The 20,940-nt window shown below is 46.5% G+C and overlaps 1 protein-coding gene across 14 annotated transcripts in view; it reads right to left on the reverse strand.

Annotated features, from left to right (window-relative positions):
* The window catches only part of mcf2l2 (MCF.2 cell line derived transforming sequence-like 2), a 61,630-nt gene that overhangs the window by 3,649 nt on the left and 37,041 nt on the right, over window positions 1–20,940 (reverse strand). For 6 of the 14 annotated variants that reach the window (XM_026996276.3, XM_026996302.3, XM_026996269.3 and 3 more), the window contains exons 16-32: window positions 19,932–19,998; window positions 19,485–19,600; window positions 17,088–17,157; window positions 16,893–16,985; window positions 16,622–16,714; window positions 16,409–16,534; window positions 16,040–16,261; window positions 15,582–15,674; window positions 11,683–11,761; window positions 11,248–11,302; window positions 10,895–10,992; window positions 6,065–6,163; window positions 3,529–3,612; window positions 3,071–3,142; window positions 2,190–2,279; window positions 1,904–2,019; window positions 1,226–1,341 (exon numbers count right to left, since the gene is read on the reverse strand). In XM_026996276.3, the coding sequence (XP_026852077.3) occupies window positions 1,226–1,341; window positions 1,904–2,019; window positions 2,190–2,279; window positions 3,071–3,142; window positions 3,529–3,612; window positions 6,065–6,163; window positions 10,895–10,992; window positions 11,248–11,302; window positions 11,683–11,761; window positions 15,582–15,674; window positions 16,040–16,261; window positions 16,409–16,534; window positions 16,622–16,714; window positions 16,893–16,985; window positions 17,088–17,157; window positions 19,485–19,600; window positions 19,932–19,998 (1,689 nt within the window). The remainder of the gene's footprint in view (window positions 1–1,225; window positions 1,342–1,903; window positions 2,020–2,189; window positions 2,280–3,070; window positions 3,143–3,528; window positions 3,613–6,064; window positions 6,164–10,894; window positions 10,993–11,247; window positions 11,303–11,682; window positions 11,762–15,581; window positions 15,675–16,039; window positions 16,262–16,408; window positions 16,535–16,621; window positions 16,715–16,892; window positions 16,986–17,087; window positions 17,158–19,484; window positions 19,601–19,931; window positions 19,999–20,940) is intronic. The other 8 variants (XM_081708618.1, XM_026996310.3, XM_081708617.1 and 5 more) reach the window with 6 other exon arrangements.

Raw genomic sequence — 20,940 nt, forward strand, 5'->3', positions numbered from 1 at the left:
TTTCTTTTCACCAAACAGAAGGGAAATTTGACAGTCTCTCTCTCTCTCTCTCTCTCTCTCTCTCTCTCTCTCTCTCTCTCTCTCTCTCTCTCTCTCTCTCTCTCTCTCTCTCTCTCTCTCTCACACACACACATTATGGACAGATGAAAACACTTCTGACTGATATGCGTCATCTCTGGAGAACACTGTGATTCAATGTGTGAACACAGGCACATAAACTCTGGCTATGTCACACAAGATTTCAAAGTGTTGCATGTCGACTGGTGTCCATGTAAGCCTCGTGAGGTCTTCATAACCTTATTGGGGGGGTAAATGATGAGTGAAGAAAAGCTGCAAGACACTTGAACACTTAACACTCAAAGATGCAACTTGATTGAAGGTTTAAAGATGAGTTATGAATTATGCATGAGCTGATGAAATAGGAGCTTTATTTTTAGTGTGTTTTCAAGGCAATTTCTTGGTGCAGCTTTAATTTCATTGGGTATTAGAAACCCACATAAAAGCGTATTAGAAGTTCATGTGAAGCTTGAAGGATTCTCGTCTGTCGGGTTTAATGAATTCTGGAGGCGTGGTGAATTCTGGGGGCGATTTCCCAGACCATCACTGACTGCGTACTGCGTGGTATACTTAAATTAATACATAGTGATCTTTTATTCATTTTAGCCCTGTCTTTAGTGGCTTTATACACACACACACACACATACACACACATCAGAGACACATTATTGAAACAGCTGATGTGCTCCTTAATTCAGATTCATGTGAGTGAACTTTTAATTCCGTAATGCCCATTTAAAACAAACGCTGTAACACCACCTTGGTTAGAGCTTTTCTTCTGTACAACATTACCTCTGTCTAATGAATTGTTGAGATTCTACAGAGGCAAATCTTCAGCAAGATGTAATAAGAAAGATTGCTGACTATAGATACAATGCAAGCTGTTTGTTTTTGTGTGTGTGTGTGTGTATGTATGTGCGTGCGTGCGTGCGTTTGTGTGTGCGTATGTGTATTTGTGTACGTACGCATGTGCGTGCATGTGTGTTTTTGAGCATGGTACATGTGCGTGCTGGTGCATGTGAGTGTGTGTGTATGTTCGTGTGCACATGTGTGCATGTGTGTATTTGTGCAGGTGTGGGTGGGTGTGTGGGTGTGTGTGCGTGCGTGTGTGTATGCGTGTGTGTGTGTGTGTGTGTGTGTGTGTGTGTGTGTCCCCTTCACTACTCACCAGTGGCCATTCTCGGCCTCCTCTAAGAACTGCACTAAATCTCCCTGTTCCAGCACCAGGTCCTGTGGCGCCTGACCCTCAAACGCCAGCCGTACCTGAAAGCGATCGTGTTCCCCCTGGAAGTGCGGGAAAAGTGTGAACTGTGGTCCCTCACAAACCTACAGAAAGCTCCAATAATGAATGCAGAGCACCTCGCGATGGCGTAAATGGATGATTAAAAACCTCAAAAGCCTCTCAAAACTCAATATGGCTTAAGTTCTCGTACAGCTTTTGGCTGTTAAATGGCACCCTCTAGTGGTAGGGACTGGGAGCTAAGAAAGGGAGGCTAACTCCTTACGGCCAAATCAGATGTATTCTGGTTCTCTGCTGCGGTGCTATCACTGAGCCACCTTTTCCTAAGCGGATCAATCGGTCTCATCCATCAGGCAGATTAGGAGAAAGAAAACTCACGGGCATTTAAGTCTGCGGGAGGGCCCACTGAAGGATCATCTCTTTTGCTTTTGGTCTATTAAATGTCAAGTCTCCTCAGTCTTGATATCCAGCATCAGAGACAGAAAATATAATTAAAGGGACGTTTGTTTTTCTCTCTCTCTCCCCTCGTGTGTGGACTAAAGTGACTGACAGGAGTTCAGGGCAGGGACAGACTCGGCAGGAAGGAACAAACTAAACACGGCGTACGTGTTTGCCGCTGCTGTCCTCGTCTCCGTCGGAAGAGTTGGAGAGCTCCTCGGTGCTGGACGGAATGGTCTCAAAGTCTTCGGCGTCCATGGAGGGTAAACGGCGTTGCGTCCATCCTTGGAAAAACCAGGAAAAGTCAGGATAATTAGTGGTGTTCAGTAACAATGAAGAAGACATGTTTGGCGGAGTTTGACACCTCTGGAGCCTGAAGAGGACGTATGATTCTACAACAAAGTGAGACAGCCTCACAGCCAGGAGTCTCATGTCCTCTGGCTGGGGTGATTACCTGGTTGAGAAGAGGACCTAGGCACGCTGGTCTTGGCACTTCCTGTGCCTTTAGTTCTGCTGTTGGCAGGCAGTGCACCTCGTAAAGTATCTGAGAGAAAGCGCACCTCTGAATCAACAAACGGGACGCCGTTATCCAGTGTCATCACAACAGCACACACAAGCATGCGAAACCCACGAGCAAAGCACTAAAACACTACAGCAACTCCACTACAAGAAAAAAAACTAAACAAAGACAAAATCAATGAGCACAACAAGGTTATGCTGGAAATGAAAGTGAGTTTGGTTTCTAAAAGGCCATATCAGGGATATATCTGCACTTCACCACACGCACAGCCAGACATCAGAGCAAACCAGACAACAAACCAAACACACTCAGGTACAGGCAAACCCAACAAACTCAGGTACAGGCAAACCCAACACACTCAGGTACAGGCAAACCCAACACACTCAGGTACAGCCAATCCCAACACACTCAGGTACAGGCAAACCCAACACACTCAGGTACAGGTACAGGCAAATCCAATACACCCAGGTACAGCCAAACTCCAACACACACAGGTATAGCCAAACCCAACACACACAGGTATAGCCAAACCCAACACACACAGGTACAGTTAAACCCAACACACTCAGGTACAGGCAAACCCAACACATTCAGGTACAGCCAAACCCAACACGTTCAGGTACAGCCAAACCCAACACACACAGGTACAGCCAAACCCAACACACACAGGTACAGCCAAACCCAACACACACAGGTACAGCCAATCCCAACACACTCAGGTACAGCCAATCCCAACTCACACACTAACCAAACATATGCATTATAAACACAGTGTTGCACATGCACTGTTCACTGTTCCTCCTGGTGGGTAATACCTTCGTAGCCCAGTGGGGTGGGGTCACTCTTAATCTGATGCCGCTTGCTTTTAAGGCCTGCAGATGGAGGACCTGAATGTAGTGGGAGAAGTTTAAATGCAATGGGAGGAGTTAAATGTAGGGGGAGGGGTTACATGTAGTGGGACATTTATGCAGGTACACACACAGCTTGTTTTCTCTCACTAAGACGGTCTGCTAACACGGGACAGTGGCTGATGGACACTTTGTCGCCTCCGGATAGAAAACGTCTGGACAAACGTCTGGACACTCCTACGAGTGTACCAGGAACAAATGTTCTGAGGAGAGCTTATGCATACAACCCGCTCGACGTTCCTCCTCCTCACTTTATTTACTTACTGCAAAGTGTAAAGATTTGACTTCACGCGCTTCATTAGTCCGACGTGAGAAGTGTTTGCCGGGAGTGAGTGGAGGTGGACAGAGGCCAGGCTGTGGCGTACCTTTAGCGCGCGCCGCAGAGGAGCTGCCGAGGGGAGAAGCCAGAGAGAAGCGTCGTGGAACCTCTGCCTCAGAGCACGCTGGCTCTGGGGTGAAAGGTCAGGGTCAGGGTCAGTAATCACGCTCACACACAGGAAGAGGAAAGAGAGAGAGTGAGAAGAGATGGGAACGGTTTGGAGTTACGACGGGGGTGGACGGGTGGGGACGATTGCTCAGGCTTCTGCTCCGTGTCTGAGCACTGACCACTGCCTCCTTCAGGACTTCAGGATATCCCCCCCTTCCCCCTTCCCGATTTGCAGGACTGACAAATGCGTGATGAATGGGAGTTCGATCAGGTGAGGCGAGACTCCGCCTCTCTGGCCCTGCATGACCAATCGATACTGGATATGCTAACAAGGTGCAATTGATTGGCAGCAGACGTTCCCAAGCAGGAGTTATCTCAGTGGACCAATCGAGCATCCGTCCGCTTTTCCAGACCTTCACCTGGACTGATGGCCCTAATCACAGACATGGATGCTCAGGGACACGAGACCAAATAAAAGCACTGAGTGGTTTACCCCGGTGAGCCTGTGTCCTAGAGACACTGCAGCAGGAACATTAATGGCACCATTAACGTTTTGAGTGTGCTTATTCACCATCCAGAGGTGTTTAAGAAAGGTTCAAGTTCACAAAATTGGAAAGTTTTAGAACTTTCTCGAAGGACTTTTAAGAAATCTGTGCACATCACTCCCGTTCTTCAGCGGTTACACTGGCTGCCCGTAGTTAAACATGTTCCATTTCAAATTCTCTGTCTAAATTTTAAGGCACTTAATGGCCTCGCTCCCTCGTATATTACAGTTACTCCATCCATGTGCTCCATCAGGCACATTAAGGTTGTCTGACTCGGGTTTTCTTACTGTCTATAGGTGCAGACTCTACTATAGGAGGATTATTTACTGTCTGTAGGTGCAGACTCTACTATAGGAGGTTTATTTACTGTCTGTAGGTGCAGACTCTACTATAGGAGGTTTATTTGCTGTCTGTAGGTGCAGACTCTACTATAGGAGGTTTATTTACTGTCTGTAGCTTCAGACTCCACTATGGGAGGTTTATTTACTGTCTCTAGGCTCAGACTCCACTATGGGAGGTTTATTTACTGTCTGTAGGCTCAGACTCCACTATGGGAGGTTTATTTACTGTCTGTAGGCGCAGACTCCACTATGGGAGGTTTATTTACTGTCTGTAGGCTCAGACTCCACTATGGGAGGTTTATTTACTGTCTGTAGGCGCAGACTCCACTATGGGAGGTTTATTTACTGTCTGTAGGCGCAGACTCCACTATGGGAGGTTTATTTACTGTCTGTAGGCTCAGACTCCACTATGGGAGGTTTATTTACTGTCTGTAGGCTCAGACTCCACTATGGGAGGTTTATTTACTGTCTGTAGGCGCAGACTCCACTATGGGAGGTTTATTTACTGTCTGTAGGCTCAGACTCCACTATGGGAGGTTTATTTACTGTCTGTAGGTGCAGACTCCACTATGGGAGGTTTATTTACTGTCTGTAGGCTCAGACTCTACTATGGGAGGTTTATTTACTGTCTGTAGGCTCAGACTCTACTATGGGAGGTTTATTTACTGTCTGTAGGCGCAGACTCCACTATGGGAGGTTTATTTACTGTCTGTAGGCTCAGACTCTACTATGGGAGGTTTATTTACTGTCTGTAGGCTCAGACTCTACTATGGGAGGTTTATTTACTGTCTGTAGGCGCAGACTCCACTATGGGAGGTTTATTTACTGTCTGTAGGCTCAGACTCTACTATGGGAGGTAACTGAATGCTCCTGCTCCCTCTTTCTGGAATTCCCTCCCTACATCCCGCCGTTCCTGCTACTCTCTTTCCAACTTTATGTCTTCCCTCAGTACTTCCATTAACCTCCTATCAGTGTCTGTTTAATTCTTAGTCTGGTCCATTAGGTATTTTGGTATATCATGTTATGTGCTTATTCCCATTTTGTAAAGCAACTTTAGATTCTGTGAAACGCATTACATAAATCCAACTTATTATTACTATTAAGCTGAAGGTGAACTATGAATGAAGGAGAATTAAAACACATCTGGCTAAAAAATGTCAAAACCTTTTTTTAAATGGCAGGAATGTAACAGAGGTGTACTGAAGTGTAACGCTATGACATTACACTCTGACATTTGCTTGAGTGTTGAGAATTTAGCCTTTTTCATGTTTTCTTTTGCCTAGATGAAGAGGTTTGCCTTTTTTGCTAAAACATTTGAATTCCTTGGAGAGTCTTTTGAACCTGATAATAATTGTCCTGCTCGGAGGGAGAGGACCCTGTGTTCCGACGGTCCGTTCAGTTCCCAATCGCGCTGGGAAAAAGAAACATCGGAGTGCAAAGATGAATGATGTGGGCGGCGATGACAATGACGATGATTTATCACGGCGCGGACGATGCGGAGGGAAGTCCGAGTCAGGACTCTGCTCTGAAGGACGGACGCGATGTAGGTGAGTTCGCGACGAGCACGGCAAAGACAAAGTTGCTTTACCTGATGGCAGAGACCTGCGATTGGACAGGCCCTGCAAGGTGAAGCGTTTCCTAGTCAGAGCAGAGGAGTGGTCCGACGTGAGCGGGGTGTGAGCATCAGCTGGGGGAGGTGAGGGAGAGAAGGAAGCTGCTAAGAGTCAGAGGAGGAAAGAGGCAGAGATGCAGGCGTGAGTCTTTCCTGGGGGATCAGGCCCCAGTACCACGGCACCGGGAACAGGTCTGCTGCAGAGCAGGTCTAGAGGACAACAGCTCTACTGAACAGCAGGTCTGCTGCAGAGAAGCTCTAGTGGACAGCAGCTCTACTGAACAGCAGGTCTGCTGCAGAGCAGGTCTAGAGGACAACAGCTCTACTGAACAGCAGGTCTGCTGCAGAGCAGGTCTAGAGGACAGCAGCTCTACTGAACAGCAGGTCTGCTGCAGAGCAGGTCTAGAGGACAGCAGCTCTACTGAACAGCAGGTCTGCTGCAGAGCAGGTCTAGAGGACAGCAGCTCTACTGAACAGCAGGTCTGCTGCAGAGCAGGTCTAGAGGACAGCAGCTATACTGAACAACAGCTCTACTGAACAACAGCTCTAGTGGACAGCAGCTCTACTGAACAGCAGGTCTGCTGCAGAGCAGGTCTAGTGGACAGCAGCTCTACTGAACAGCAGGTCTGCTGCAGAGCAGCTCTAGTGGACAGCAGCTCTACTGAACAGCAGGTCTGCTGCAGAGCAGGTCTAGAGGACAACAGCTCTACTGAACAGCAGGTCTGCTGCAGAGCAGGTCTAGTGGACAGCAGCTCTACTGAACAGCAGGTCTGCTGCAGAGCAGATCTAGTGGACAGCAGCTCTACTGAACAGCAGGTCTGCTGCAGAGCAGGTCTAGAGGACAGCAGCTCTACTGAACAGCAGGTCTGCTGCAGAGCAGGTCTAGTGGACAGCAGCTCTACTGAACAGCAGGTCTGCTGCAGAGCAGATCTAGTGGACAGCAGCTCTACTGAACAGCAGGTCTGCTGCAGAGCAGGTCTAGAGGACAGCAGCTCTACTGAACAGCAGGTCTGCTGCAGAGCAGGTCTAGAGGACAACAGCTCTACTGAACAGCAGGTCTGCTGCAGAGCAGGTCTAGAGGACAGCAGCTCTACTGAACAGCAGGTCTGCTGCAGAGCAGGTCTAGAGGACAGCAGCTCTACTGAACAGCAGGTCTGCTGCAGAGCAGGTCTAGAGAACAGCAGCTATACTGAACAACAGCTCTACTGAACAACAGCTCTAGTGGACAGCAGCTCTACTGAACAGCAGGTCTGCTGCAGAGCAGGTCTAGTGGACAGCAGCTCTACTGAACAGCAGGTCTGCTGCAGAGAAGCTCTAGTGGACAGCAGCTCTACTGAACAGCAGGTCTGCTGCAGAGCAGGTCTAGAGGACAACAGCTCTACTGAACAGCAGGTCTGCTGCAGAGCAGGTCTAGAGGACAGCAGCTCTACTGAACAGCAGGTCTGCTGCAGAGCAGGTCTAGAGGACAGCAGCTCTACTGAACAGCAGGTCTGCTGCAGAGCAGGTCTAGAGGACAGCAGCTCTACTGAACAGCAGGTCTGCTGCAGAGCAGGTCTAGAGGACAGCAGCTATACTGAACAACAGCTCTACTGAACAACAGCTCTAGTGGACAGCAGCTCTACTGAACAGCAGGTCTGCTGCAGAGCAGGTCTAGTGGACAGCAGCTCTACTGAACAGCAGGTCTGCTGCAGAGCAGCTCTAGTGGACAGCAGCTCTACTGAACAGCAGGTCTGCTGCAGAGCAGGTCTAGAGGACAACAGCTCTACTGAACAGCAGGTCTGCTGCAGAGCAGGTCTAGAGGACAGCAGCTCTACTGAACAGCAGGTCTGCTGCAGAGCAGGTCTAGAGGACAGCAGCTCTACTGAACAGCAGGTCTGCTGCAGAGCAGGTCTAGAGGACAGCAGCTCTACTGAACAGCAGGTCTGCTGCAGAGCAGGTCTAGAGGACAGCAGCTATACTGAACAACAGCTCTACTGAACAACAGCTCTAGTGGACAGCAGCTCTACTGAACAGCAGGTCTGCTGCAGAGCAGGTCTAGTGGACAGCAGCTCTACTGAACAGCAGGTCTGCTGCAGAGCAGCTCTAGTGGACAGCAGCTCTACTGAACAGCAGGTCTGCTGCAGAGCAGCTCTAGTGGACAGCAGCTCTACTGAACAGCAGGTCTGCTGCAGAGCAGGTCTAGTGGACAGCAGCTCTACTGAACAGCAGGTCTGCTGCAGACCAGGTCTAGTGGACAGCAGCTCTACTGAACAGCAGGTCTGCTGCAGACCAGGTCTAGTGGACAGCAGCTCTACTGAACAGCAGGTCTGCTGCAGAGCAGGTCTAGTGGACAGCAGTTCTACTGAACAGCAGGTCTGCTGCAGAGCAGGTCTAGTGGACAGCAGCTCTACTGAACAGCAGGTCTGCTGCAGAGCAGGTCTAGTGGACAGCAGCTCTACTGAACAGCAGGTCTGCTGCAGAGCAGTCCTAGAGGACAGCAGCTCTACTGAACAACAGGTCTGCTGCAGAGCAGGTCTAGTGGACAGCAGCTCTACTGAACAGCAGGTCTGCTGCAGAGCAGATCTAGTGGACAGCAGCTCTACTGAACAGCAGGTCTGCTGCAGAGCAGGTCTAGTGGACAGCAGCTCTACTGAACAGCAGGTCTGCTGCAGAGCAGGTCTAGTGGACAGCAGCTCTACTGAACAACAGCTCTGCTGCAGAGCAGGTCTAGTGGACAGCAGCTCTACTGAACAGCAGGTCTGCTGCAGAGCAGGTCTAGTGGACAGCAGCTCTACTGAACAGCAGGTCTGCTGCAGAGCAGGTCTAGTGGACAGCAGCTCTACTGAACAGCAGGTCTGCTGCAGAGCAGGTCTAGTGGACAGCAGCTCTACTGAACAGCAGGTCTGCTGCAGAGCAGGTCTAGTGGACAGCAGCTCTACTGAACAACAGCTCTGCTGCAGAGCAGGTCTAGTGGACAGCAGCTCTACTGAACAGCAGGTCTGCTGCAGAGCAGGTCTAGTGGACAGCAGCTCTACTGAACAGCAGCTCTGCTGCAGAGCAGGTCTAGTGGACAGCAGCTCTATTGAACAGCAGGTCTGCTGCAGAGCAGGTCTAGTGGACAGCAGCTCTACTGAACAGCAGGTCTGCTGCAGAGCAGGTCTAGTGGACAGCAGCTCTACTGAACAACAGCTCTGCTGCAGAGCAGGTCTAGTGGACAGCAGCTCTACTGAACAACAGCTCTGCTGCAGAGCAGGTCTAGTGGACAACAGGTCAAAGGATGCCATTTCAACTTTTGTTTTAAGTTCTACATGTCACACACAAATTTTGCTTGATAGTAAAGACATTTGTGGAATATTAATGCCCTCTGTATTATCGACTAGCACCAGTGAAGTCATGAAGAACAGTGTTAAGTAAAGAAAAAAGAGAAACCACATGCTTCATGCAGTTTATCATTAGCTTACACAGCTCACGACAAAATATTCATATATAACACTGAATGCAACTGAAATGATCATTTCTGTACAAGGGCCAAACAAAAGAAATTATGCCTTAAAGCTTTGAATCTCAGAATTTAGGTAGTGTCTCTGTCTTGCTGGGTACTTTGACGAGTTAATTCCACGATCTTCCCTACATTATCAGTGTCATAAGTGTAACGAACTAACACAATCACAGAGTTGCAGGTTCTCTAACACCTCCAACACCTCAGAGGTGTCAGTCTCAGCGATGATGCCACAGCTGCTTCAGCTCTCCCTCTGGAAACTTGCACAAAGTTCTGCTCTCTCTCAAACCACAATGTGAAGAGCAACATGACTGTGAACTATGTGAAAGGTCAAACGTTAGAGTGATAAAATAACTTTTGTCTAATGCATCACACACAGGACACTTTCATGAAGAGTCTCTGAGTCTCATTATTAAACCAATGGTCCTGTTAGAAGACAACCACTAATAGAGACCGTTAATATCAATAAATTCTAAGAGGAAACAGAATCGTAAGCAGAAATGCCACCCAGCGCTAAATCTACTTGAAGGAAATCTATATATGCAAGGTGTGACACACACAGTCTGAAAATAATCATGACAGTTATTTTGCCGGGTTGATAACAGACGGCTGAGGCACTGTCTCCGATGCCGTAGGGCCGGCGTGAGGCGCAAGCTGTGGATTCCCAGAGCTCGCCTTCTCCGGCTTCGTTAGTGAAGTTTACCCGGTAACACGGCACGGGCGGCTGCCCAGAGAGTCGGGTCACAGAGAGGCAGCATGGCTGACGAGATCACTCTCAGAGCGATAGCACTTCATCAAACATCAGCCGTTTCTCTCGTCTATCTCACAAGAGGATGACGCTACCACGGCCGGCCCAGTAACACCCCCCTCCACACACACACACACACACACACACACACAGTAAATTTAATGACTAGCAGAGATGTCCAGGTCAGACTAACTGACCACACCAGATCTGATGAGTCACTGTGACTGAGTTGGAAAAATAGTGTGGAGACAGCTAGTAACAGCATTCTGATCTGGATTTCAGTATGGACCAGAGAGAGCTCGCTCAGCACTCAGATAACAAGTGTAGCTTGTAATCTGCTAGTGTGACGCCATACCACCACTGATCAACCCGGATCACACATAACGTCACACATAAAGATAAGGGACTAAACACTGAACTGTAGGTAAAGAACAGTTAGCTGAAGGTCTGACTGAATTTTCGTCTCGCGGAGCTCACTGGTGTACTGTGAGAACCAAAACAAAGCGTTAGAGTTTGGGACTACTGGTGTTTTGGGCTGAACTGTGTCGGTCACTGGCTGCCGGTCACCGGGTGTTCGTACCTCGTCTTTGTCTCAGGTTGGGGCCAGCATCCCCACGCCTGTAGCCTGTCTCTGGGCTGGAGGAGTCCGACTGGCGAAGGGACACCTTGCGTACATTCCTGCCCAGGGGAAGCAAAGTGCAGCAGTTATCCAATCAGCCGTCAGAACCCCACAACTCCGCCCCACCATCCACCTCTCTGCCCACTCAGTGCTCGGTAGCTTCAAACAGAAAATAGATGCTCAGCAGGATGGCGAGATGAAACACTATTGTTAGTGTGCATGTATACACACACGCACACACACACACACACACACACACACACACACATACATACACACATACACACAAATAAATACACACATAGACAAAATACCTCATGGGAGCATGGTAGATGTTCTCCGTGATCCTCTGGTGGAGTTGGCTTGCCTCTGAGTTAAAGAGAAGTAAGTTGCTAAACATTATACTCAATCTTCACAGCTGTAACAAACACTGGGTTTCACGATAGATACACAATGCCTAAACACAGCCCAGTATGTCAGTTACAAATGACAAAAATGATTGAAACTGCAGGCCAAAGGTTAATAATTTAAATACAAATCTATTATAGCGCACAGAGATGCCGCAAACGTCTTCCTAAGTACAAAGAACCAGATACACTCCCCTGACCAAAGCAGCCTGCTGTCCTGTGTGTGTGGAACAGGGTGGGTCAGGCTCACTGTACTGGTGGCTGAGGTGTCTTACAGTGCACCGGCGTATGATACAGAGGGTGGCGACGAGGATGGGAGGCACCCCGGAGAGAGAGACATACCTCGACACGCCTCCAGCTGAACCGTCAACACTTTACGGATCTCAGACACCCACATGTTCTTGACATCCATGGAGGAGGCCTGGGAGTGAATACAAACTCTCTCACTACAGCAGTCTGAGAGGGCACGACTGAGTTCGGTGGAACAACACTGCCATCCGGTGGTCAAAAGACGAAATGTGACTACGAGTCACAAGCAAGACTCTGACAAGTCTTCTAAATCAGCATAGCGTACAAATGCTTGAAGACCAAAGATGACCTTTCTTCAAGATTCAAGATTTATTCATTGTCATTCAACTTTGCACTCGTAAAAAAAGCACAGAACGGAATTACAGCACATCTGGCTTCACCAATTAAAACGCAGGAGCAGATAAAAACAAGGAACTGGGAATACAAATTACAGGAATAAATACAGGGTAAGTTATGAAAGTAAATTATAAGAATAAATAAAATCCTATAAAATTCCAAACTTTGCACACAGATTCATTTATGAACTATTGAGGATTCGGTTATTTTCGGGGGTCTCTCGTGTTCCTCTGTGTCCAGCTCTTAAGGAACCCTGCACCACTGCACCACAAGCTGTGGTGTCTCATACTCCAGGGTAAGAGGGAAGCTGTGGTGTGGGTGGGGGCAGGTGGGGTTGCCCATCGTGGTGGGGGCATCTCGCCATTTAACAAATGAACAACTTGCCATTACATAGGATGTCAAATGTTAGTCAGCCAGTAATGTTTGGTTATTTTAACTGAATCTCCAAATTGTGACGTTGGCTTCCATCATTCAATAAGCGTCCATTGTTTCATTAATCTTTCTATTACTTGTTCTTCGTGATTCGTCCTGATCAATTCACTTATGTGTTGTTTACCGTATTTTCATTGTAAATAAATTCTTAAGCACTCCTAATTGTGTTAACTAGAAATCTCAAACTAATTAGACAAAATATATTAAAAGTCAGTAGTTTATAACTTCAAGTAAATAGGAAAGGATTGACTTTCCAATTGCTTCACCCACCCTGGGGTTTCTTCCTTTGTTTACAGACTTCACTCTAAGACCATGCGGTAGAAACTGGTAGTAAATATATCATTTTCTTTTGTTTAACTGATGTATGATGGATCTTACTAGAATGCTACAGGAATTGTTTTCCTCATCTCTGAACCGAGGCATGACGTTTCCCAACCCTTATCTTCTTTAATTTTTTTAAATGTCATTTCTTATATTTGGAGTTCATGTTCCTCAGAATTCGGTCATTACAGTTTATATCAAGCAAACCCACCCTGCCATGTTGATTGAGACCGAAGTTTCATTGTGTGGCCCGGCAATGAGATATCCATCATCAATCGTCGTCAGAATCGTCATCCAACACGAGGAGCAACTCCGCAAACCCGGTCCCGCGGATCGAGAAGCCTGACGGTGTGATGGTTTGATGGAAAATTGACACTCTCTTCTGTCTCGTTGCTACCCAGGCAGTTTGACTTGATCGAGCCCAACGGGTCGTAAGGACAGGCATGACGTTACCAGCTGGCATCGGCAGTAATGCTAATGTTTTTATATCAAAATTCCCTCCGTAAGTCTTTCCTCTGCGATTCGGCCTCGCCGGCCTTATAATTTGTTCTCCTTCTGGCTGTTTCACCACAGTCTTTCCTTTTCTCCTGAGCCGTCATGTACGTTAGCTCTCTCACCATGAATCTCACTTGGTTAACAAGTTTTCTTTCTTGGTCTTGGTTTGGTTGATAAGTAGGGGGCCCAGTTGGTCATTCTCACAGGTTCCTTAAAAAACTTTTCTCTTCTTTCTGTTTTTTTCCCCCACCAATTTCTCTTATTAGCCTAGTTAGCTACTCCGGTTCACCACGAATCATTTGGCTTATGTTTGGTTTGGTTACATCATTAGCTTTGTTTACAGTGATTGTAGTGAACTCAGCATCTCTGGTCATTAGTAGAAACTTAGTCAGTCATTTCAGATCTCCCATCTCTGTTTATTCAATAAACATACCTTAGTTTTAACTGTGAGTCAAGAGCGGGATGCTTTGGTAGACGAGAAACAGCCATGTTATCGAACTGCCGATTTTCTTTAATTGAGGCTGAATTCATAATAATTGATACATGAATTAAAATGCAGACCCTGGGGGAGGGGGGTGTCTCAATGAGAGAGGAGGTGTGGAGGCACCATGTCTGCTGCCAGCCTGAGGACCCCCACCACAGCAGTGGGAGTGGGCCAGTCTCCCATCACCACCTTTGTTTGTTCAACATTTGAGTCTAGAACGCTGCTTTGGCTTCAGTCAATTATAATCTCTCCTCTGTATGCCCCGTCCTCGTTATCCTTAACGAGAGCCGAGACGGTTGTGTCGTCTGCGTGCTTTACGATGTGATTAGTGCAAAACCTGCCACAACGGTCGTGTGTCATTGGGTTAAAGAGGGGGTGGGGGGATTATTGTGGGATTATTGTAACGAATGCTGAGCTGACGTCAACAGACAGCATCCGTACATGTGTTCTTGTTCCCCAGATGTTCCAGGTTCAGGTGGAGTGCAGTGGAGCATCCTGGGTGGAGCGATTTGGGTGGAGGGCAAACTGTATTGGTTTAGTTCCTGATGAGCTTTCAACACACTTCATTGTAACGGATGCGAGTGCTACTGGGCAATAGTCCTTCAAACTGGTGACTGTGGATTTTTTTGGTACTGGGACAATGATTGAGTTTGGAACCGGGGGCTTGAAGCAGAGAAGTGCTGAATATGTCCGTAAGCATTGGAGCATGTGGGCCGGCATACTCCCGAAGCACGCGGCCTGGCGGCATGCCGGGACCTGCAGCTTTCTTTCAGTTGACTTTCCTCCTGCTGTAGAGGGGCTTCCATTGCTGGTGTGTTGTCTAATGCCTTTAACGGTGAGCGGTAAGGAGGCGGACGCGTGAGCGGAGAAGAGTGAGATTTATTAGGGGCAAATCCAAAATCAGAGGCCTTAGGCTAGTCCAGGGTCTGTTTTAGCAACACGAAGAGTACAGGGATACAGGACAACACCAAGGGCTAGGGTACACGAACACTAAACACAAACAGCGGCTAGAACATGTTAGAATAAATATACAGGCTAGGAAAATAAACACGACTCCACATACATGGAATACACACAGCGGTTTGGCTCGGATAAACAATGAACCTACCTACATACATTCACAATGAACAGCCCAGACACAGGGAACAAGACAGGGTATAAATGCATGAACTAAACAAGGCTAGAAATGATGGACAGGTGTGAGCAATCAAACGATGGGTGGGGAAAACCAAACTATGGCATGGAACTAAAATACACAAGACAGGGAAAAGACGGAACATCCAAAGTAATTATTGAGTTTGTAGAGGAAGTCGATGTTATCATCACACACAGTCTCTTAGTGTCTTTGTGGTCCTGAAAATAATTCTGGATTTTTTTGGCATGGGCAACTCTTTGCCCTGAAAGTTTCACTCTTGCAGATCTGCAAGACCGTGAGGGTCTTAGTGATGCAGACATCATCCATACATTTGTGAATGTAGCCCACTACAGACTCAGAATACCCCCAACGCCTGAGATTTGATCATCTGGAGGACAAGGGTCTTGTTCTGGTGAGCAGGGTTCTGTGTGATAGTCTGATCACTCAAGCCGTGGTGAAGGCGAGGGACGACCTTGAATGCCCCTTTAATGTTCATACAGATGTTCGTATAGGTCCAAGATGTTGGCTCCACATGTTTAAAACTCACATTTTGGTAAAAGTTAAGGAGTTTCTTCATGCTTGGTTGAGATCCCCAGTAACAACGAACGTTCCCTCAGAATATGAGGGACCAATTAGCAATCATTAGAGGACCCACTGGCTGGTATTACAGGAGCCAAACAGTGACTGATGAAAATCTTTTGTTAATCTTTTCTGACATCATGCCGATACCTGAATGATGTAGACTTCCTCTCTGCCATTGTACCAGATTTCGAACTTCTTGACATCTCCTTTGACGTTCTCCGTGATTCCAACGGCACTCATCTGACAAACATTGAGCATAAACTTTAGTCACCAAATGTGCTAGAATAGTCCAAAATATAACTGGCAATGTCATTAACCTGCATATGTACACAGTCACAGAACACATGGAATTTGTGGCTGGACATGAAAGACATTTTGGGTTATCCAATATCCCTACAGACAAAGGTTTTTCAGTGTGAGTTCAGTGACTGTAACCATTAATTGTTTGATTATTAGACAGATTATTATATATCACCAGTGCAATGCTCCATAAACATCAAACTTCAAGATACGATAGAACTGTAAGCCAGGAACATCAAAGATACCAAGACAGTACAGAGACAGAGGACAGAGCCTGACGCCTGCATTGCTAAGAGGGTTTTTACCTTCAGGGAGTGCTTGAAGCTGTAGGAGGGGGATTTCTCATGTCCATCAGATGTCTCTTCGCGCTTCTTGCAGAACAAAAGCATGTTATTGTACAGGAAGAGGTGTCTCTGCATGGGCTTGAAGCGCGCCAAGTCTTTCACCTTACTGTGACCTTTCTTATGGTCTGCCCACACATTGAAAGAGCCTTGCATTAGCAGTTTGCCTAGGTCATTCAGATTACCCTACACCCACACACACGCGATACAGAGACACACCCACACAAAGACACACCCAAACACATAAAAATATTTTTTTATTTTCCATCCATCGAAGGCAGACTGTGAAACTATGAAGTATGAAATGAAAGAGAATTTTACTGGCAAATATACCTCAAAGCCAGTGATAGCAATTTGATGCATTGAATCATTAACAGACTTAATGATTTCCAGCACAGTGGCCAACGCTTCTTCCAGCTCCGCCATTCCTTCAGAACTCCTGCTGCACTTCAGCATCTCCTGACAACGCCAAACGCAAGCCCAACACATTTTAGAGATGCTACTTACATGCAGAGCGTCACACGGCAAAAACATACAAGCTCTTGCCTTCAGCATTAGCTGGTACTTGGTGATCCTCTGCACGGGCTTCAGCAGGTACGCGTCTAAAGACAGTTTATGGTCCAGCCGCCTCTGACACTCCTGCGCCAGAAAACAGACTCCATTTGAGGGGAAAAAAAAAGGATTCCGATATATCTGCACATTCTTTTGCAGCGCATATATGGAGCGCTTCTGGGAAGCAGAGAAGGTCCAAACGGAAGAGAGCGAAGCTAAGGAGTGAGACGGTGGGAAGAGCGAGGCAGGGGAGGAAAGCTCTCACCTGGAAGAATACGCTGTCCCCACACTGCCTCCAGAGCGCTTCTGACCGAGGTTTATTCTGACAGTACTTCTCGTACACCTGCAGCTCTTCTTTCTGTGGGAGAGCGCAAAGGAGCCTTTCACTGTGCGTCCGAGCAATCCCACAATCCCGCGGCGTGCAGCCTGCGGTCCCGCTTACTCAAGGTTCGTTCCTCACCCTCTTCAGGAAACATTTGGCCACCAGCTCTGGTTTCTCCACGCAGTTCTCCAGCTCTCTGAGAAACATTCTGTACAAAGCCATGAGGCGCAACACAGAGGAAACAAAGAGACAGCAATCAAATGAACATGTTATTACATTATGTGGTAATTAAATTAGAAAGTTCCTGTAGAAAACATGCACATTAAGAAAGAAAAGGAGGGAGATATGACTGCACCGCTCTCCTGGGATGGGACGTTACGACCTGTTGCTATTGCATTAGGGCTTACGCTATGGCAACCATTATGCCTACAGATTGTGGAATGATGCTATAATTTATTTCTAATATGAAAGTGGTGTGCAGACAACGGCAATAACACACACGCAGCCATGGCAGGCCCTCATTAAGTGATCCTGACAGTCCGTCTAGTGTTTCAGCCAGCACAGGAGGGCCACAGGCACTGCTGTGGTTACAGCATGTTTACATGTTTTCATTTGGGGTTTTCATTCAGTCTTTCACTGGAAAGCCATTGGGTCATATCTGCCTTGTAACTGAACTTTGTACCTTGAATTTAATTTGTATCCCTTTTTACATACTCTCTCTCTCTGTTACATACTCTCTCTCTGTGTTACATACGCTCTCTCGGTTACATACGCTCTCTCGGTTACATACGCTCTCTCGGTTATATACGCTCTCTCTGTTACATACGCTCTCTCTGTTACATACGCTCTCTCGGTTATATACGCTCTCTCTGTTACATACGCTCTCTCTGTTACATACGCTCTCTCTGTTATATACTCTCTCTCTGTTATATACTCTCTCTCTGTTACATACTCTCTCTCGGTTACATACGCTCTCTCTGTTATATACGCTCTCTCTGTTATATACGCTCTCTCTGTTACATACGTGCTCTCTCTGTTACATACTCTCTCTCTCTGTTAAATACGCTCTGTCTCTGTTAAATACTTTCTCTCAGTTACATACACTCTGTCTCTCTGTTAAATACGCTCTCTCTCTTTTACATATGCTCTTTTTCTCTGTTAAATACGCTCTCTCTCTGTTACATACTCTCTCTCTGTTACACAATCCACTACACTGTGCTACAGCTGTGTCCACTACAGCTAAGCGCTTGGTTACTATGTTTTGCTCAGGTCCAGGCTTTTTTCTTTGACTGCTAACATTCCTACTTGTAAGTGGCTTAACAGACCTCTGCCCTGATTTGACCTACACCCACACATCTATGAGACAGCCCATCTATGAAAGAACAACACAAACAATGTGGAGAGTCAATGGTTCGAAGCAAAGGTCTGCTGAGGAAGTGGCTTAAGACTGGGACTGATGAGGACATGTCCCCAGGGGCAGGAGAACTGGGCACAGAAGGGTGTTTTAGAGGAGTGTGGTGGAGGGGTGGTAGAGGGGTACTTGAGGGGTGGTAGAGGCGTGTTAGTGGGGTGGTAGAGGGGTGGTGGAGGGGTGTTAGTGGGGTGGTAGAGGGGTACTTGAGGAGTGGTAGAGGGGTGGTAGAGGGTTGGTAGAAGGGTTTTTGTGGGGTGGGAGAGGGGTGTTAGTGGGGTGGTAGAGGGTTACTTGAGGGGTGGTAGAGGGGTTTTTGTGGGGTGTTAGTGGGATGTTAGTGGGGTGGTAGAGGGGTGTTTGAGGGGTACTTGAGGGGTGGTAGAGGGTTGGTAGAGGGGTTTTTGTGGGGTGTTAGTGGGATGTTAGTGGGGTGGTAGAGGGGTGTTTGAGGGGTACTTGAGGGGTGGTAGAGGGTTGGTAGAGGGGTTTTTGTAGGGTGTTAGTGGGATGTTAGTGGGGTGGTAGAGGGGTGTTTGAGGGGTGGTAGAGGGTTGGTAGAATCACACACATAATTATGCATGTACAACACTGATGTTACTGTGACATTACAGATTCACACAGAATGCTTAGCTCTCCAGATACCAGAAACATAATTCTGTTTATAAGTCTGTATGGAAAGCATTTTGTATACAAATTTTATTTTATCTTACTATTTTACAATAATATTATAAGATTATAATACTACTATAATATAATACTAATAATTATAGTACTACTATAATATTATACTAATAATTATAATACTAATATAACATCAAATATTTTAACACTAGACAGGAGGAACCACCTCACCGGAGCGGTTGGAACAAAGTTATACTCCGGGGGGTTATCCATCAGATTTGTCACCATGGCAACCATGACAAAGGAGGGCCTCCCCTTGTTAACAGGTATCAAGTTTCTTGTATTTAAACCATTGTTTTTGTTTTCAGAGTATCGGGGTGGAGGTGTGGAGCTTGTGAAACTGGTTTGTGATGCTTGATGCACTAAGTACATGCCAGGTGCAGGGGAAAAAAAGTGTTTTGTTTGTGTGTGTGTGTGTACACATGGAGATCAGGACTCACTTGTTATGGAAGTCGTAGATTTCAGGAAGGTTCCCGAACAGCACGTCGCTGTTGTTCTCCAGTACTGCTGGGATTACATGGGCCAGTTCTGAGTCACCAAGTGCTGCAGCGTAGCCCTAGTAGTACCACGGAGTGACAGCCGCACACGTCAATACCAACAGGGCACTTGGAGCTGTTTCTGTGGTTGCTGCCAATATACTGCTTTATTTCTTCATATCCGTCAAACAAGTGAATGTTTAAATATGTCTTTCAGAACAGAAATGCCATAGAAATCGCTTTTTACTAGAAAGAGACACTGAGACACGGAGCAGTTTCCACAGCGTAACAACAAGAACGACAACAACAGCCGCGTTAGTAATAACATCAGATTCTGAAGGGTCAGGGTCGGGGTCAGGGGTCGAGGCCTTGTGCACAACACTACCCCCAAGGAACAAGAGATAAACGCACCTGCATTATGCTTTGGAGCTCCTCCACATAGAGTCGTTCCGTCTCAATCAGCTCTGTCATTATGTGTCTGTAGAGGGAAAGAACAACAGAGAACATTATGGTTTGCGTGCGTGCGTGCGTGCGTGCGTGCGTGGAGTGAAAAAGCTGAGTCCTTGGTTTTGAGAAGATAAACATAAACGTGACATAACATAACTAATAAACATAACTAATAATAATTATAATAATTATAAAGAGAAAGGCTGTCTGTGTTTAAAGGACACAACCTTGTAAAACAGGTATATGCTCATTTAGAACTAAAAACTAAAACTATGGTATAGATCATGTTATATTATAGGTCATGTTATAGCACAAATCCAAGAAAGCTGCAAAATGCATTTTGATTAATTTTCTACTAAATCTTAATGGCTTTTCAGTAACACCCAAATCTTTTGTTTTCCATTTCTTACCACCGTTTTCCATTTATATAATATTGATAAACTGAACTATAACTTCCTCAGCAGATACAGAGAAATCATTGCTTTCATTTCATCAAGACTGGATTATTGCATAACAGTTTTCTAACTGAACTCCCTAAATGTCTTTAAATAAACTCCAACTTGTACAGAATTCAGGAACCAGAGTCCACACAGGAGCACACAGAAGCGTACAGGGGCACACAAGAGAAAACTTCTCCACATTAGTCCTGTATTTTCAGCTCTGCACTGGCTCCCAGGTAAATTTCAAATTGACTTTAAAATCCTCTCGTTGATGTTGATGTATATTACATTCTCTGGCCCAACAGCATCTGAGTGAACTCCATGACTCCTATAAATCAGCCACACCAACTGTGTTCTAAAAAGACAAGATTCCTCTTGGTTCAGAGGATTATGAAGATTACATCTGGGGAAGTCTTCTCCTATAAAGCCTCTTGGTTATGGAATAATCTTCCATCCTTAAGTCAGGACTCTGACACACTCCCACTTTTTAAATCTAGATTATAGTTATTTTCTTAAAAGCTTTTGGGTAACGT

The sequence above is a fragment of the Electrophorus electricus genome, chromosome 26, assembly GCF_041902795.1.
Source record: "Electrophorus electricus isolate QZ-2024a chromosome 26, ASM4190279v1, whole genome shotgun sequence".
NCBI lineage: Eukaryota > Metazoa > Chordata > Actinopteri > Gymnotiformes > Gymnotidae > Electrophorus > Electrophorus electricus.